Genomic DNA, 17,867 nt, shown 5'->3' on the forward strand with positions numbered 1-17,867 from the left:
AGTGAAAAAGAGAGATAAAGCCAAAGAAGGGTTGAATTAAATAATGGGAAAGAGTTAATGTGGAAAAGTATCAATTGGCGCGTCAACATCATCGTACAATGACGTGCGCAACAGGCCAATGAGATTTTGACATCACAAATTATCCTGCGCATAGGACCTTTTCGACCTATAGAACAAACAGTGTCACGTGGCTCCCCTTGTATGGCGAGCTGCTCGTACTTTTCCTTATTTTTTATTGTATTTGGAAAATGTTATTTGTCCCAACACTTTTGATCTCAAATTTTACCATTCCCATGTCGCATTGCCACCTAAGCTTGATGACATGAAAAGTATGTTGACATGGATGAACACATTTGAAATTTAAAATTTTCTCTTCTGCCTCCATTCCCCTTTTATTCAAAATTTGAAAATTAAACACTCCCTCTATATTCTCTCCTATTTTCATCTTTTATCTTATGTCTTTATGCACATTGTTTTTTGGTCTTATAAACTCACGATTACATTGTTTTTTCTCATACAAACATGTTATAACTTCTTCTTTTTCACACGGATCTACATTTATATTGTTTTCAAAACAATGTCATTTCCAGAATATGCAAATATAAGATGTAAATTGCCAAATTTTCATGACAATGTAAATTGACAAATTTTCAAAACGAAAATAAATTGTCAAAATTATCAAAATAATGTAATTTTCAGTGTTTGCCATATATAAGCTAGAGAAAAAATAGTATACAAAGCAATAATTAATAACAAGGTAAAATAAATTATCTTAGAATCATATTAATTCAAATGAGTGTCAAGCACATTATTACATTATTTTCAATACAGTGTAACTTCCAAAATATTAAGAAAAAAAAAAATAAAACAAATTACAATGTTGCTAGAGCTGGAGGTGGCCGGAGACATTATTGTGGGTGGCTGGATGCACGGATTGACGGATTACATTTGTTTTCTTACAATGTATGTTGCATTGGGTTGTCGGATTCCAACAGTAATCTGGGCGGAAAATGGGTGGGTAAGGTGTGCATCGACGTGTGGAGTCCAAATATGTGGTCAATTGCTAGAGATGTTGTCGGAGGTGGTCAGATCAACGCGATTTGTGCTGCGGTGACCTTCTCCTTTAAGTGTCTTTTTCCGACGATACGAGCGGCGATGAGTGATGTGGAGAGTCGGGAAATGACCTTCTCATGGTTGTTGCTCCGATGAGTGGCGGTGTTATGTCGTGAGAGTGGAAGGGAGAAAATGAGAGAGAAAGAGAAGAGAGAGATGACCGTGTTTATATAGACAAAAAAGTTTAGGTGGCATATTGATTGATGTGGATTGCCACATGGGATTGAGAACAATTGAGACCATTTTCATTAGACTATTTAAACAGGATTGTTTTTATTTTGATATGTTCTTTTGTGTGCTAAATGCTAATATGTTTTTTTTGAATAAACTAATATGATTTTTTTAGAGACATAAGACATTATTTAACTTTTAAAAAATGTAAGACCAGATGATTATTGGTGGGTAACATCTGCTCATGTACTTAATTGGTTCTGATAAATATTTTTTCTAAAGAAAAATGATTGGATGGGCGGATCAAGCGATACAATTTTTCCTCAATTTTATTCCAACGAAAACAAATAAAAATCCCAAGTTGCTATTATTTATACTACTCTAACGCCTAAATAGACTAATCAACTAAAATAACCAAACTACAAACTAGACTTAGTAAAGTCCACTTGGAATCTGCTGACCCAAGCCCACTTCTACCAAGCCCAAACACCACCAGAAAGCCCTGGTAAATCTTCTTCTCCATATTTCACATTCATCCTCAAATACCTCAACTACAACCCCAATCAACGTTCTACCTCCCAATTGGTTCAACCAGAGAGCATGTTGGAATATACAAGGCAAAGTCAAAGAAACAACATTGGTGAGCGAGGACGTGACTGAGAGGTGATTGGAGACTTTTTAGGTCTCTAAAAAATGTCATCTCGATCTGATCCATTGCGACGGAATATGTTCTAACCTCTTAATATCTATCTATCATATGCATTCCTAATTCCTAATCATTGAAAGTTCGTCTTAAACTTCGTATGATATCTACGAGAGCTTAATTGAAATTTATCAATTAAAAACTTTGTTGATGACTAACCATCAAAGCATTCAAACAAGTAATGTATGGAACGGTGATTAGAAATCAAACATCAAAAGAGTAATTAAAAAAACTAAAGTATCATATAAGACTTCATCACACTATAACAAATGCATTTAGTTACACATCATCATGAATGAAAACCTAAAGAAAATCATAAGTTTAGAGATGATCTAGAAAGAAAAAAAAGGCAATCGCACACTAGGGTGAATAATTTTCTTCTCAAGATTGCCTCCATCTCCATATTTATAGTCCTACAGGCTTAAATTAAGTCTAAGGCAACTAGGAAAACAAATCATACACGATTCACAAATTGCTTCGAAACCAAAATAAAACAATTTTAGGAAAATTTGACATCTCATCCTCTTTTGACTAGAAAACTAGACAGCTGGATTGCTCGCGCATTTTGACCACGTTCCGCACTCAAGAAAAATTCCAAAAAAAAAAAATTAAATTTAAAACGGGATGTCTCAAGCTCTCAGCTTTCAAGTCTCTATCGACAAAAAGTGGGGGAATCGTCTGGACCCCTTTTTTATAGACAATAATGTAATTCTGTTGAGTTCACACTTTACGTCAACTTGTCTTTTTGAAAACTAAATGAAAGGACTCCACCAAAAATTCTCCAAGTTTCCTTAAGGCCTTATCTTCATTATTCAATTGACCATTCCTCAAAATCATCAATCGTTTTCATCAAAAAGCCTTCAATTGCTCCAAGAAAACTGTAAATAGAGAAAATAAAATGGTAAGTCTTTTTTAAAATCAATTCTCTTACAAAAACCAAATATAATTAAACGGATGCGGAAATGAGTGAACTTTTTGAGTTTATCACATACTCCCTATGGCACGTCTAAACAAGTCAACAACTCAAAGTCAGAGTCAAACCAGAGATGGATTTGCCTGTTCTGGCACTTGAACGACTGGGAGAGAATAGTTGTCCAATTCTTGGCCATCTGAATCTGTAAGTTCTTCTTTCAAAGGAATCTCGCGTTCAGGTACCACTCGTGGTTGGTCCACCACCGATGGCTCCGGAAAAAAATCGGTGTTGGGGGTGGTGGTTCTGCCACTCTTCTCCTCCTCCTCGTTGTTAGTATTGATGAGGCGATGTTGTGATTCTTCTCGAGTTCATCCATCCCCATCTTGGACAAAACCCCAAAAGAGTTGGAATTTTTACGATTCAATATAGACTAAAAAAACCTAGAACTAAACCAGAGAAGGAGAAATCCTTTTCAATTTACGATAAAACAGCAGAACCTTAACCCTATCTTATTTTGGCTAAAAAATACGTTGACTAGATTTGATTCTCTTGAGTCTTGCCTACCGTAAAGATTTCGCAGAGATTAATGATCATGGAAAGTTGAAACAGAGATTTGCTGCAATTAGTTAATTAATTAGATAAAAGACTCAAATAACGTAAAAAGACAAATTTTATGTGATTATTTTCTCAAAAAAAAAAAAAGTGATTATCAATTTGATTGACGTATACTTTTGCAGCCGCGCCCAGCCCATCCCGAGAACAAAATGTTTGGGCTAACAATCAATCTTCAATGAAATGAATTTGTCTTTGGAAAACTTTAGTCAGACCCCACTTTTTATTAAAGACACCCCGTCAACTGAGTTTTACAAGGGATGGTCAACTCAAATTGGGGTGTCTTTAGTAAAAGGTGGGGTGTGATTAAAGTTTTCCTTTGTCTTTTGTATAATGGGCCAAAAAGCCCATGGACATCCCCCTCTCGCTCAAAACAAAGCATATTCAGTTGTTATCGGATCTCCGGTCTTCTCCCAACAGCAGGGCCTTCTTAGTTCTTGTCATGAAAGTAGGGAGAACAGTTACGCGTCACTTGCGCACCTCCACGGCGTCCCTGAAAGCAGAGCAAGTGACCAAGGCTCGAACCCGCCTCGACTCGATCGAAGAGCTACACGCGCACCTTATCCGAACCCAGTTCCACACCGATCCATCGTCAATATCACCTGTTATTAAGGCCTACGCTTTATCTTCTTATAGTCTCCACAAAGCTCAACACGCTTTCCACCAGATTGAGCAACCCAATGTGTTAGTTTTTAACCATATGATCCGTGGGTTTTCACAAAGTGACCAACCCAATGAAGCAATACGCATGTATGATCAAATGTATCGCCAAGGGTTGGCAGTCCCTGATAATTTGAGTATTATTTTTGCGTTGAAGGCTTGTGGTCGTGCTAAGGATGTTCTTTGTTGTAAAAAGATTCATGGTCATGCTTCGAAACTTGGGTTTGCGCGGTATCTTTATGTTTCAAATACCCTGATTCATGCGTATTCGTTCTGTGATGAGTTGAGTCTTGCACGAAACGTGTTTGATGGAATGACTGACAAGGACTTGGTTTCTTGGAACTCTTTGATATGTGGATATAGTTGTTTTAATAGATACAGAGAGGTTTTGGGTTTGTTTGATGCCATGCAGGAAGCAGGTGTGAAGGCGGATTCAGTGACCATGGTGAAAGTTATTCTATCATGTAGTTTCTTGGATGAGTGGGAAATTGGGGATTCTATGGCTAAGTATATAGAGGATAATCATGTAGACATCGATGTTTATTTGGGAAACTCTTTGATAGATATGTATGGAAGGAGAGGCTTGTTGGATTTGGCACAAAATGTGTTTGATAGGATGCGTAAAAAGAATTTAGTCTCTTGGAATACTATGATCATCAGTTATGCAAAAGCAAAGAATTTAGTTATGGCACGGAAACATTTCCATGAGATGCCCCAAAGGGATGTGATTTCTTGGACTTCCATGATAACTGGTTATTCTCGAGCTAACCGGTTTGAAGATGCGGTGAAGCTTTTTCGAGAAATGATGGTGGCTAAGGTCAAACCGGATGAAATTACAGTGGCTAGTGTGCTTTCTGCTTGTGCACATTTGGGTACAGTTAATGTGGGAGCGGCAATTCATGACTATGTTCGTCATCATGGTGTGAAAGCTGATATTTACGTAGGGAATGCTTTAATAGATATGTATTGCAAATGTGGGGTAGTAGAGAGGGCACTTGAAGTGTTTTATGAGATGAAAGAGAAGGATTCTGTTTCATGGACTTCGCTTATCACAGGTCTTGCTGTCAATGGTTCTGCCAATTCTGCAATTGATCTATTCTCACATATGCTGAGTAAAGGTTTTCATCCAATCCATGGAACATTTGTAGGGATTTTGCTAGCTTGCACTCATGCTGGATTGGTGGACGAAGGATTGGAATATTTTGAAAGTATGACAAAAGTTTATGGCCTGACCCCAGAAATGAAACATTATGGTTGTGTTGTGGATCTCTTGAGCCGTGCTGGTAATCTGGATAAGGCCTATGAGTTTATAAATGCAATGCCAATAACTCCAAATGTAGTAGTATGGAGGATATTGTTGAGTGCTTGCAAGCTGCATGGAAATGTTGACCTTGCTGAGATTGCCACAAACAAGCTTCTTAAATTGGATCCTTCTAATAATGGGAATTATGTTCTTTTGTCAAATATTTATTCAAGTTCTGATAGATGGGGTGATGCTAAACAGATAAGAGAACTGATACAGGTTAGTGATGTGCCTAACCCAGCTGGTTGGAGTTCCATTGAATTGATGATAACAGATGATTCTCGGGATACTTGTGTTGTCCAATCTGAGAAAAGGATGCAGGGTACTCTAATTTGAATTGTGTGATGTATTATGTCATTTGGTCTGGCGCAAGGAAAATTATGGGAAAAATGGATGATTTTGATACAGGCAAGAAAACCTTATAGTGGCCATTGTCGCTTTGATTTTGAAAGTCAGGTTCGAGTTTCAATTCCTTCTTGGCTGGGAACAATAGCGGTTTTTTCCCCTATGGATCTTCAGAGAACCTTGCTGCAAAGAGACTCAGCGACACTGGACTAATAGTAGGTTGTTTCTAGCTTGGGATTCCCATTGGGAGTTGACTACATGCAAATGGCAAATCTTAAGGTTGTTGCAGCCTGAGCCCAGCTACCATGGTTTTTTTTTTATGGCAACTCACACAGTGAATAAATCAGGGGGATCTTATCGTGGCAATTTTGAGAAGCAGTACAGAGAGGGTCCTGGCAAGGCACAGCACAGGTAAAAAACTTATGGAAGGAGTGCACTTCCAGCGGTCCTGGATGAAAGGGTGAGGAAGTTCAAGGCAATCGTTTATTTGAAGGTCTTATATTATCAAGTCTGGTCCATAATCGGACGAATAAAAGGTGAAGGCAACTTAGCAGTAAACACAGCAATAGCTGCAGAGATGATCTTATCATGAATCTGACAGAACACTGTAAAATTTTGATGGAAAGTTGCTGCAAATATAGTTTCTTCAGATAAACCAATTAGACGGAAGTTGTTATGATAATTTTGGAGGACTGGAATCTTCTATCCTTTTCAGCAAGATCAGCTTTCAAGAGAAATAGAGAACTTGGATTCAGAAAAAGAAAAATTAGCAGGCACGAAGGAGTCCTTCATGGTTCCAACTACTGTCCATGTGTTCTGCAGCCAAAGGTCTTTCCTTATTGAGTGGTGAATAGAATGCAGTTTCTGGTGATTACCATGTCTCTCAATACAGTTTCTGTTGCAGAGAGATGTGGCCTCATTTTGTTGTTCATGCTTTATTCCAGGATTAGAAGAAAAAAATTTGTTGCTCGGGAATCTCTAGGAAGGAAAGGTTGTAATGACAGCAGGAGGTATTATTTGTAATTATATTCTTCTATGTAAGAAGCCTTAACATGAATAAAATACATCTTCTTCATTACAAAAGTTCCCTCCAACTTATGATAGATCATTCAGCAGAGAGTTCATCACTGGTTTACTCACATTTGCTTATATACTTATGAAAATACCTGTCTACAGATTAAACATAACCTTAATAGCTTTCCCTCCACCAGCACTGGTCTCGAAGGCTTCTTCTACCTCCTCCTGCGAAAAGCCAAACCTATGAGTTATCAACGGTTTGACATCAATCTTGCCGGTTCTCAAGAATTCGATGCAGAGCGGCCATGTGTTCCTATACCGGAATATACCAATTACATCGACCTCCCTGTACCAGAAACGGGAAAAAATTATTTAATGCACAATCTGTATCTATCAGCAGGAGGAAGGGGAAGGAAAACTTTTACTCGCCTTGTAGCAGCTGGAGTAAGAGGAATAGTCATCTCACTCTTGGCCAACCCTATCAAGCAGACTTTGCCACCGGAACGGGTGGCATTCAGAGCAGTTGACATGGTTTTGTTAAACCCGACACAATCAAAGCTTACATCAATGCCAGATCCCATGGCAGTCTGTATCTTTACCATTTCATCGCCAACATTCAGTACATCTGTTGAAACCTGAACAATCTCATCCACTCCAAGATTCTTGGCAATGGATAAACGAACATCATCAACATCAACAATGACAACTCTGGCGGCACCAAATGCACGGGCAGCCAGTAAGGTAACAAGGCCTATAGGACCTGCTCCCATGATCAATACATTTGTTGCAGGACGGACATTGGCACGGCGACATGCATGAATTCCCACACTGAGAGGCTCACACATTGCTCCTTCCTCCATGCTCACATTGTCAGGTAATTTAAAACACAGATTCGCCGGATGCACCACCTGCTACAACAGGCACAAAAGTAACTCTCTCTCCCTTTAGCTTCACTGTTTATAATTTATATGAGCGTGATCCAGTGTTTTTTTGTCTCAGCTATCCCAAAATACTAAGATGGATGCATACGATTTCATATGAATCATGTGGGGCCCTCGATTTTCACTTGCGTCCATCCATTTGGGATAGCTAAACACTGGATCCTTGACATTTTTGCCGTTTACATTTAATAAGCTAGTGTTAAATCAAGATAAGTAGATACTAGTGACCCTTACAGGCAGCTAGTTACATATATGCATCATAAGTTGAGTTTGAAAAGTTTGTGATCACCTTGTTTGCAAGAGAGCCATTTGTTGGGGGAGATCCAAAGAACTTCATTTCAGGGCATAAATTGTAGCGACCAAGTTTGCACAGATTGCATCGCCCGCAACTAATTCCAGGCTCCAGTGCTACACGATCGCCCACTGCCAGAGACTTCACTTCACTCCCAACTTCTTCAATGATGCCAGCACACTCATGCCCTATAACCATTGGCTTTTTCACAATGAAATTTGCACATCTCATATTCTGGAGACAAAAACAGCATTTGTAGAAGACAATCATCAGCTATGACTCTGAGTAATGGCTCATCAGTGGATTCATCCAAAAAAAAATAAAAACTTAACAACATGAGTGAAGAAGCCATGCCACCTTGAAGTGATGGACATCACTTCCACATATACCAAGAGCTTTTATTCGAACTTTCACATCATGGGAACCTAAAAGTAAGAAAACAAAATTGATGGTTTCCCAAATGTTTTTGAAGTAAGAAATCAGTGCATCAGATTGAATCCAGAAATGGTTGAAAATTTCCTGCAGTGCTTACATGGTGTTTGTGTGTGTTTTTGTGCTTTCAAACCCAGATCATATGAACACTAAAAGTAAACAAAGAGGAGGAAAGAAAGTGAAAACCAAGAGGAGGAAGGTTGTAAGGTTGAATTTTGATTATTTTGATTCCAAGAAGCCAGGCAGCCATGTTCTTTTCTTCTTCTTCTTCATCTCTGCTACCAGATTCAGCTTGATGAATTTGACTCTGTACCATCTCTGCTTGTATGTGTTTTGAGATGAAATGTTGTTTCTTCACGGTGATCGAGTCCAGATGACTGTCTATCAGACAAGTGGCTGTATTTTGATTCCCACATCAATCTTTTACCTACCAATTCTCTTGGACTGATCCTGCGGTCTCTATTTTTCTACACTAGTCTTTCTAAGCTTACATTTGGGCTCTCCTGTATGGCTGTACGTAGTATTCTAAATTCCAGTATTATCTAACATGATTAGTTCGCTCAAGATAATCCTAATTCCTAAACAAAACAAGCAGTAAATTATTTAGATGTTGTACGTAGTATTCTAAATTCCAGTATTATCTAACATGATTAGTTCGCTCAAGATAATCCTAATTCCTAAACAAAACAAGCAGTAAATTATTTAGATGCGATTATCCCTTTTAATTGGCTAATAAAAGGCCGTTTAGTCTTATTTTATTTTAGTATAATTATATGGAAGTAAACACAAGACAGCCCAAATACATCATGGAGGCTCTAAAGCCCAATTACTTCAAAACACCAATGCGGCCCATTAATAGCGCCGGCCCATTTGGATAAAGACGCCAGAGGAGAATTGTGCGCGGGCGGTGGTAGTGCTAGTGCCACCATCAAGGTCATGTTTAATCTGTAAAACTCAAATCCTTTTTTATCTGAAAACTGAAGGATAGAAAATCATCTATAAAATCACAGCTTGTTAAATATTAAGGGGCCATTTGAACTGTTCAGAATTTCGAAACAGGCCAAAACCCTTCTCTTTATGATTATGACACAACACGCAATTACACTGGTCCTGTTATTGCTAATCCCCTCTCACAAAAGAACCAAAACTACATTCTCGACTAATAATTTCTCCCGCAAACTTACCTATCAGAAGAATACTCGGGGGAAAAAAAGAAATAAACAAGTGTAACATAAAGAACGGCACAATATACAGTCCCAGTCTTTCATTGGGCGATGGTAGTTGGTTCGGCCAAAAAATTCCATACTCTCACTTGACCGGTTCCATCACCAGTAAAGAAAAGACTCCCAGGACCATTCTGAATGGAACGAACCTCCTGCTTAGCAAAAATTTTACCCCTCTCCGCAAACCTTAATTCAAATAGAGCAAAAAAACACTAATAAAACATGCAACAGCTAGAGTACTCGAAAGGAAAAAATAAATAAAATAAAAATGGTTTAAGAATTAAGAGGAAGAAAACAATTTGAAACTAATTGATAAAACAATGGGAAAATTATAAGAACTCACGAGGGCAGATCATAGAGGCGCACAGAGTTGTCATTGCAAGAGCATAGCAAGATAGGCTTGCCTTCCGAATCACGAATACCACAAAGGGTGAGGAGACCCTGCAGCAAAGTATTTTAAAGCATAACCTTTTAGAGTCTTTTGGGGTAACTGGCTATGTCATAAAATCATTGCAAAACGAATTCGGTTAAAAATAAAAACCATCATTGCAAACCATTTACAATTCACGCAATACTGAAGTTAAGATGCTGACTAGTGACTACAATTATAGGGAACATAAAATTAAAAACAAAAGCATTATCATGTGAAACACAAAGGTAAGAACCATCCACGGCATTATCTTTTGCCAAACATAAACCATTCATCAGCTTAATAGTTTCAAATGAAAATTTCACCACAATCAAAACCGTGTACCCCTACCCCTCGCAGCTAAATCAAAAGTTCTAAATAATAGAACCATGTCTATAGTTTAAATGGTCAAACATTCGTTAAAAGATCCAACATATCCATCACAGATAAGTTGAGATTACTATAACATCACATCGTAACAGGGTAATAAAACTGCATAAAAAACATACACTTTCTTCGTTGTGTGTGTATGTTACTTCCAAATTTCCACTATCGTTAGCGACCCAAACCTGCAGAGGGGAAAATGAAGAACAATGAAACCTTATTTCCGATGCAACATAAATATGAACAAAAAGTGGAACAAACCTTTATTGTTTGGTCTAATGAACATGACAAAAGAAATTGATCCCAGCAAAGCATAGACATCACCACTGAAGTATGCTCTGTCAGTATCTGCATACACTGTAAGGTTTCTAGGCTCCATACCTGGAATGAAGCACAATAAAATATTGAAAAATAGAATAGCATGGCCTATTAAAAAATAATAGCATGGATAACCGCTAAGAGATAATGTCCCACATCTAGTTTGGGTGAATTGTATGTGCATATATGTGGTACCCTCTCCTTTCTCTAATAGGTCCTTTTAGGGAAAGTGTATGGGCCACTATAAGCCAAATTTAATAGCCACTGAAGGTGAGACCTAAAGAACCTTAGGACAGAAAAGTTGGTATATTCACATACCAGGACATAGGAAACAATGTAACCAAACTTACTCTTATTGACTTGTCCATGGAACCAGAGCAGAGTCTGTTAGCACCAACAACTAATGAAACAACTGCGAGGCTGTGACCTGTCAGTGATGCAGCAGGATCAAAGCCGTTGGTTGCTGCGTTGTATCTCCATGCCAATATGGCACCATCCTGCAGGAGGATGTTTCAGCTTAGGGTATGAACGTATGATGATACATTATCTTCCACAAATGCACACAAGTGAGACAGGGTGGTGAAGATTAAATAATTGAAATTGAGCAAGGGCTTCACAGATGCAAAATCAAGTCACAGAATCTTTTACGCATCATTCAGTCTACTTATGGGCCCAGAAAGGTAAAGTGAGCACTTTTGTCACCATTAATCAGTATGAATACTTGTCAAATGACAAGGCTTGCATATTTATTTACGAAAATGTTAAATTCGTTACATTTCAAAAGCCGCAAACTCCAACAATCCATGGCTTGAATGAATATGGAGATTAATACTGAAAGCTACACGAACTCATGCATCTGGATGTCATCAAAAGAATTACCTGCGTACCAGCAAAGAGCAAATCATTACCCACAACCAGGGCATGAACTTGCCCCACAGGACCAGGAAGACTATGTTGCGTGGAAGTTTGAATATCCCATGCCTGTGAAGTCATCATCACAGAACAAAAAAAGACAGAATATTGTTCAATACCAAAACCTGAAACTGATTTAATAATATGCACATGCACACTCATAAACTCATGTAGCCAATCCCAAACTTTTGGGATAAAGGCTTTGATGATGATGATGATGATACGCAAACTCACACACAAGGAATTTTCAACTCTTGCATTACCTTAACAGCATGTGGCAGACCAACAAAAATCCAAGGACCTTCACTTATCATGCATCCTACTTCATTGCCAAGATTATACACATTCACACACTGCAAGATAAAGCATATCATCAAGAAAAATGAAGCAGTTAATCTCTATGTAAGGAGAACGAAAGTTTATGAGAAGAAAACAGGATATTTTCTTTTTCTAATGCCATTCAGCCCTTCACACACAAAAAAACCCAAGTCATCTGACCTCAGCGAAGAAAAAAATTGAATGATAAAAAATCAAAACATAAAGGGCACTCAATTATTATTAATTATTTAACGTCAAGTCAAATAATATTCAAAAGTTCGTTCACAAGAAATAAACCCGGAGTATATAGTTATGAAGCAACTACACGTTAGTCGCAAGTTTCTACACAAGATCAACAGAGAGAGTTCAGTTGCTATCATTCCAAAATTATGAAAAACGTTTTTTTTCCACCCATTCATCAAAAAATGTGCGATCAGCACTAAGAATAGAAACCAAAAGTTGAAACTAACCGACAGTATCTCAATCTCAAACAATCAAAATAACCACAGTTTTTTTATATTCTTTATTACTTGAGTCTTAAATGAAATTGTGCATTTATGCTAACCACCATAAATTGTTGCATTGTCCTTGCGACTGCAAATACCACCAATTTTATCTGTTGTCTTTCCCTTATAATCAACCCAATATAGACTTGACTAATAAATTCCAACTCATAAACAAAGAATCAGATTCTATAAAAAAAATAATAAAAAAAAAACAAGGATAAAAAGAATTAGCACGCACCTGACCAGACTGGCAATCCCAAACCCTCAAAGTCTCATCTTTGCTTCCTGTATAGAGCTTATCAGACCCAGATGGCAAAGCAATCCCGTTGACAACCTGTTAACATAAACCCCAATTAACCTGTAAGTCAAGCAAATTAAAAAACGAAAACCAACAAAACGTACCAAAATTCACCTTCCCGTGGCCCTCGAGCTGCGTCAACAGAGAAACACTCTCCGACACACTCCAAGAATGCACGAACCTACATCTATCACCGTAATTACAACTCCCTTGAGCCCAATAAGTACAAAATTTCTCAGTCTTTCTCACCACCCTGTTACCCCCGACACGTCCCCACGTCGAAGAGTGGTTAAAATTGGGATTTCTACGAGCAGCTGGAGGGCCTGTAAAGCTGTGGTCATCCCCAAAGCCACGCTTATAAGTGTTAGAGCTGCCACCGCCGCCACCATTGGCTGCCTGCATAGGAGGCAGTTCCCTGTGAAGAAAGGGACACTGGTAGCGGGTGCACTTGCCCGCCCGCCAATGGAAGCAAACCTTCTGCCTGGAGTCGGCCGTTGGTGGACCCCCATGTCGCTGGAAGACACGCTTGTTGCCCCCGTGCGCATCCAAATCCATTGATTAATAGTGTAAGAGGAAAAGATCGATTAAGCTGGAGACGAGAGTATCAAAACCAAATCTGATCATCAAAGTCTTGATCAAAATTATTTCTCACAATCTACAAATGCTCACAAGTAGTGCCAAACTCTCTCTCTCTCACTAAAAATTGTGTAGTTTCTCGATCAACTATATTTCCCAATAATTTGGAATGAACTTTCCTTCAAGATTGGGTTGGGATTCGTGAAGTTAAAACCCTAAGTTGGTTCAGTGTGTGTGTTTCTGTGACACCGGAAGCGCAAAGAAGGGAAGAAGAGGCCAAGAACGCGTCAGCTTCACGACAATGCAGATTTACGATATTGCCCTCCAAAAACCATAATACATTACGACCTGCGAGGTATCTAATTCAACTCAAAGTTCAAACATATCTGACATCTCAGTTGTAATTTGCACCATTCGCGACGCAGGAGAACTGAGGCCCTTGCAAAAAGACGTGGTTAATGGCTCTCTTTCTTTTTTAAAAATGGGGTTAACGTCCTTACACTTTAGGCCATGCTAAGTTCAGTTCCAGTGCAATGTACAATCCATTTATATGTACAAACTACAAAATTAGAACATATATGCGGGAGTCTTTTGAAAACCTCCGACTGCGTATGGTTGATGGGCGGGCTGCATTCGGTAGAGAGTATGGTTGATGGGATATATGCTGTCAATTTATGCTAGAGTATACACTGTAATATACACTGATTAGTTATTTGAAGAAACTATAACATGTCGGTTAAACATAGGAGTATATGATGTCAAATTATCTATAAGTTAACAAGATAGTACAATTAGTGTATACAAGGAAATACAAAATGATCTGCATAACCCACACGATCACAGAAGAGAGCAACAATAACAATACATCAGCACCGATATTCAAGTTAGAAATAGGTTATCACAAGAAAATGCATTAAACTGATGGATTTTATAATTTCAATTGAATCTGGAGCTCAACTATTTCCAGCCCCTCCTGAACTATTACATAAGAGGCATACATAATGCCTAAAGAACTAACCAATTTAGAAGTAACAAAGATTGCTTGATGATAAGTCAAACGACTAGCCTAATTAGGCTAATAGTTAAAACACACAGATTTCCCATTTGGAAAAGGCACAACTTGAAGGGTAAACTTAAAAGTTAAAACACTAGCTCAGCAAAGCCATTTTAGAGACCATACAACAGTAATTATTCTCAAAAGGCTCAACTGCATAGAAAATGAAAGAAATCAATACAATGTACAAATTTACAAGGCCACAAGCATAAACTAGACTTCCCAAGAAAGAAAATGATAAGAGTCTACATACTTACTATGACAAAAAAAAAAGTTAAGCACAAAAGAAGAGTAATCAAGAAAGGGACCAAGATGGGATCCATCAAAACATCAGGAATTTAAATTAAGGAAGTGATAAGAGTGGATTGAGGAATCACAGCGTCAAAATGCAGTATGAAAGAAAAAAACATGAAACTAAAAATTACGGACCCAAACTATACAAAGAAGCCACAACTTGGTAGTACTCTCAACAAATGCATGCTGGCTAAGCGGGGCCAAGTCCGTGGGTGATTTTCAAGGCATACCTAACTTGCAAGCTTAAAAGCATCAATGAAGAGCCCATACGTGAAACCCATCTTGAAATTATTGAGAAGAGCAAGAGGAAAAGTTACCCTTGGCCTGCTATAATAGAATTTTGTGGCATATTCTGTCAGGAGGACACATACCACTGCAGCAATCACATCGTTAACTCCTAAAGCTCCAAATGACAATGAAATTGTCTGAGCCACGTAAAATCCACCCAACAAGGATATTCCTCCAAACAGTGCCCTCCGAGAGGGACTTCGAAAGTAGTTCCTTGAAAGCTCTGGTACAATTCTAATAATATCAACTAGTCTTCGAGGGCCTACATTATCTTGTGTAGCCCGGATTCTTGACAAACCAGGTGGGGTTTTCAAAACAGAGACTCCATATTTCGTGCGAGAAACTTTATTGAATCCAGATTGGAGAGGGCTTGTTGAGATCAAACTCATTGAATGTGCCATTGACAATCCTCAAATGTCAATCAGGAGGTTGCTGCAAAAAAGGAACAAGAAAGGAGTAGTAGATGAAGCTTTAGATAGACCATAACTTGTCAACGATACAAAAGTGTACAGTAATCATATGTCAAATAAAAAATGCAGTAACTAGGTTGTGTTTGTTTTGGGGTTAGTAAAATGGGGGCAAAGAGTTAGAAGTACAGCATTAGAGAATTAACATAAAACAAAAGAAAGAATAAACCAACGAAACGTTCACTTGTGCCTTGCTGAGAAAGCCACTTCATACAGACAGATAGATTATTAGAAACTGGTATACCTTGGGCAATGGAAAGGCAACTTTAGGTACAATCGCACAGAACAGTAAATTGCTAAAATAATCCCCAATCAACCTTGCAAAGTCTGCAATTAGACTGATTCCCACAAATGATACAGCCCTGAATTCCCATTAAGCATTGTCATCAAGCAATATTTGATGGACACAAAACTATACATCAATTATGTGCATCGCTGGGCTTTGTTTGACACTTGACAGTAAAAGGAAATCCAAAAACAAGCAAGAGAAACATTTGAGAGAATTTTGATGATTTACTATGCTTACAGAAGATAAATCACGAGATGTCTCTACTATCCCACTCATATAATGCTCGGAACAAGAGAAGCCCTTAAGTACTATTTAAAAGTACTATATATATATATAGACACACACACACACACAAGTCAAGCCTTAATCTATCACGCAAAGAGGAAAATACATGTGACAATATTATCTCCTGACCCATTTTATACCTCCATCTCTCTCACAAGGATGTGCGAGCTCAGCAAATTTACAGAAGGAAAAGAGAATCAAAGGGCTGATTCATTTGCTGTTATTGGAGAGTGTACCTCTACAAACAGAAAGATGTGGAGGTAGGGGAAATTCGTTACTCCCAACCTGCCGCCCCTGTTAGACCCCTTTGATTTATATTTGATTGCAACAATTTGATTAAAATTAATTTTAGTATTGGATCTCTTGATCTCAAAAATAATCGCACCATAAGTAGCACATATGGTATGTGGTACCTATGGTCATTCAAGTGAGTCTGATTTTTTGAGGTTTTACTTATTTTATGTGCATAATCTTTTATCAATGCTAGTATGTTTGGATACAGGGTATTACAAGCAAACAAAAACTGCACAGTCTATTGCTCTGCGAACAAATATATCTTGCCATCCTCCCACCAACAAATCAGGTCAACAAAAACAAGTTCCAGGTCAGCAGCAGTATCAAGAAATGCAATTCTAGCCTAAAAACAGCTCCACGGAAAGATCTTTTCAGGAAGAAAAAAAGCTTCACCAATATAACACTTATTCCAGCCAGTTGAAACAATATAAACCAAATCAGTATACTTCTTTTTTTCTTCAAAACAGTTTTTGAAGTGTTCTCAGTGAACATCAGTATCAGCCAATCAAGAATCTGCTTGGATAAAATTGCACAATACTATCCACTCAAAATATACAAGATTGCAACCGATTTAAGTAAGAATTTCTGAAATGCTAATGCCCTAATGATCCAGATAATAAAAAAAAACCAACACGAATCGTGAATATAAAATATGTTTCCGTAAGAAGTGATTACAATTGTTCATCCCGATACGGAACGCACAGTAGAAGTAAGGCGCATCCAAAGGTTCAATCCAGGTCAATTCGGTTCAATTTAGGTCAATTCATGACTGAAAGAAAAAAACTATGACAGAGAATGATCAAACTCAAGAAAGAAAAATCAAACTATACTTACCTATAAAGCCAAGCAGGTAGGGCTTACTACTCCATTTTTCGACTTTCGAGTATGTTCTCGCGCAACTGAAGAGAGCAGTCAAGGGAGGGAAAGGAAAGGAGTGAACGAGTTGAAATAGATAGCTGTACAGTTCGACACACAGTCCCGCTCTCGATTGAAACGCACCGTTTGTTGGCTACCGGCATAAAAATTTGGAATAAGTATGGAATTGGTGCTTATACTTTATTTTTCAGTCAAAAAAAGCGTTTCAACTCTGTTTTGGATCATAAAACCCTTATACTTATAATAATAGTACACGTTACACCTTCTCTCAAATATTTATTAAGAACATGTCTATGTAGCATAAATTATCTGACATAGCATATAAAATAAACAAAATGACATGTCATTAAAATTAAAATACCTATTAAAAATCAAAAAATCATGTCAAATTAAAAAAAAATTATAAATTAAAATTTGAAAACCCAACAAAATTTTTTCTCCCCCCTCTCTTCTTCCTCCTCCGCTTCCAATTCCAGCTGATGAAGCATATTAAGAATCCCAATAGTAGAGGAAGCAATATGAACCCTCCTACACAAATTGCGGTGATTTGGGAGTTTGATGGCAGGATTTTATT

At 38.0% G+C, this 17,867-nt stretch overlaps 4 protein-coding genes across 4 annotated transcripts; 1 reads left to right on the forward strand and 3 right to left on the reverse strand.

Annotated features, from left to right (window-relative positions):
* Positions 1 to 3,837: 3,837 nt before the first annotated feature.
* LOC119983798 (pentatricopeptide repeat-containing protein At1g31430-like) lies at positions 3,838 to 6,898 on the forward strand. Its single transcript, XM_038827524.1, has one exon. It carries the CDS (start codon positions 3,862 to 3,864, stop codon positions 5,809 to 5,811), a length of 1,950 nt encoding a protein of 649 aa, XP_038683452.1. The 5' UTR covers positions 3,838 to 3,861; the 3' UTR covers positions 5,812 to 6,898.
* Positions 6,834 to 9,019, reverse strand: LOC119983800 (L-idonate 5-dehydrogenase-like). Its single transcript, XM_038827526.1, has 5 exons — positions 8,689 to 9,019; positions 8,428 to 8,495; positions 8,068 to 8,304; positions 7,267 to 7,745; positions 6,834 to 7,183 (listed from the first exon to the last, which is right to left on the reverse strand). Exons 1-5 carry the CDS (start codon positions 8,816 to 8,818, stop codon positions 6,991 to 6,993), a joined length of 1,107 nt encoding a protein of 368 aa, XP_038683454.1. The 5' UTR covers positions 8,819 to 9,019; the 3' UTR covers positions 6,834 to 6,990.
* A 475-nt stretch (positions 9,020 to 9,494) lies between these two features.
* LOC119983799 (zinc finger CCCH domain-containing protein 48-like) lies at positions 9,495 to 14,656 on the reverse strand. The gene is made up of 9 exons (XM_038827525.1): positions 12,985 to 14,656; positions 12,811 to 12,906; positions 12,012 to 12,101; positions 11,716 to 11,817; positions 11,187 to 11,333; positions 10,780 to 10,899; positions 10,644 to 10,703; positions 10,069 to 10,166; positions 9,495 to 9,911 (listed from the first exon to the last, which is right to left on the reverse strand). The coding sequence occupies exons 1-9, from the start codon at positions 13,423 to 13,425 to the stop codon at positions 9,767 to 9,769; spliced, it is 1,299 nt and encodes a 432-aa protein (XP_038683453.1). The 5' UTR covers positions 13,426 to 14,656; the 3' UTR covers positions 9,495 to 9,766.
* Positions 14,657 to 14,815: 159 nt separating this feature from the next.
* On the reverse strand, positions 14,816 to 17,406 carry LOC119983801 (uncharacterized protein ycf20). The gene is made up of 2 exons (XM_038827527.1): positions 17,252 to 17,406; positions 14,816 to 15,514 (listed from the first exon to the last, which is right to left on the reverse strand). The coding sequence occupies exon 2, from the start codon at positions 15,481 to 15,483 to the stop codon at positions 15,025 to 15,027; it is 459 nt and encodes a 152-aa protein (XP_038683455.1). The 5' UTR covers positions 15,484 to 15,514; positions 17,252 to 17,406; the 3' UTR covers positions 14,816 to 15,024.
* Between the last annotated feature and the right edge of the window lie 461 nt (positions 17,407 to 17,867).

The sequence above is a fragment of the Tripterygium wilfordii genome, chromosome 18 (genome assembly GCF_013401445.1).
Source record: "Tripterygium wilfordii isolate XIE 37 chromosome 18, ASM1340144v1, whole genome shotgun sequence".
In the NCBI taxonomy this organism is placed as follows: domain Eukaryota; kingdom Viridiplantae; phylum Streptophyta; class Magnoliopsida; order Celastrales; family Celastraceae; genus Tripterygium; species Tripterygium wilfordii.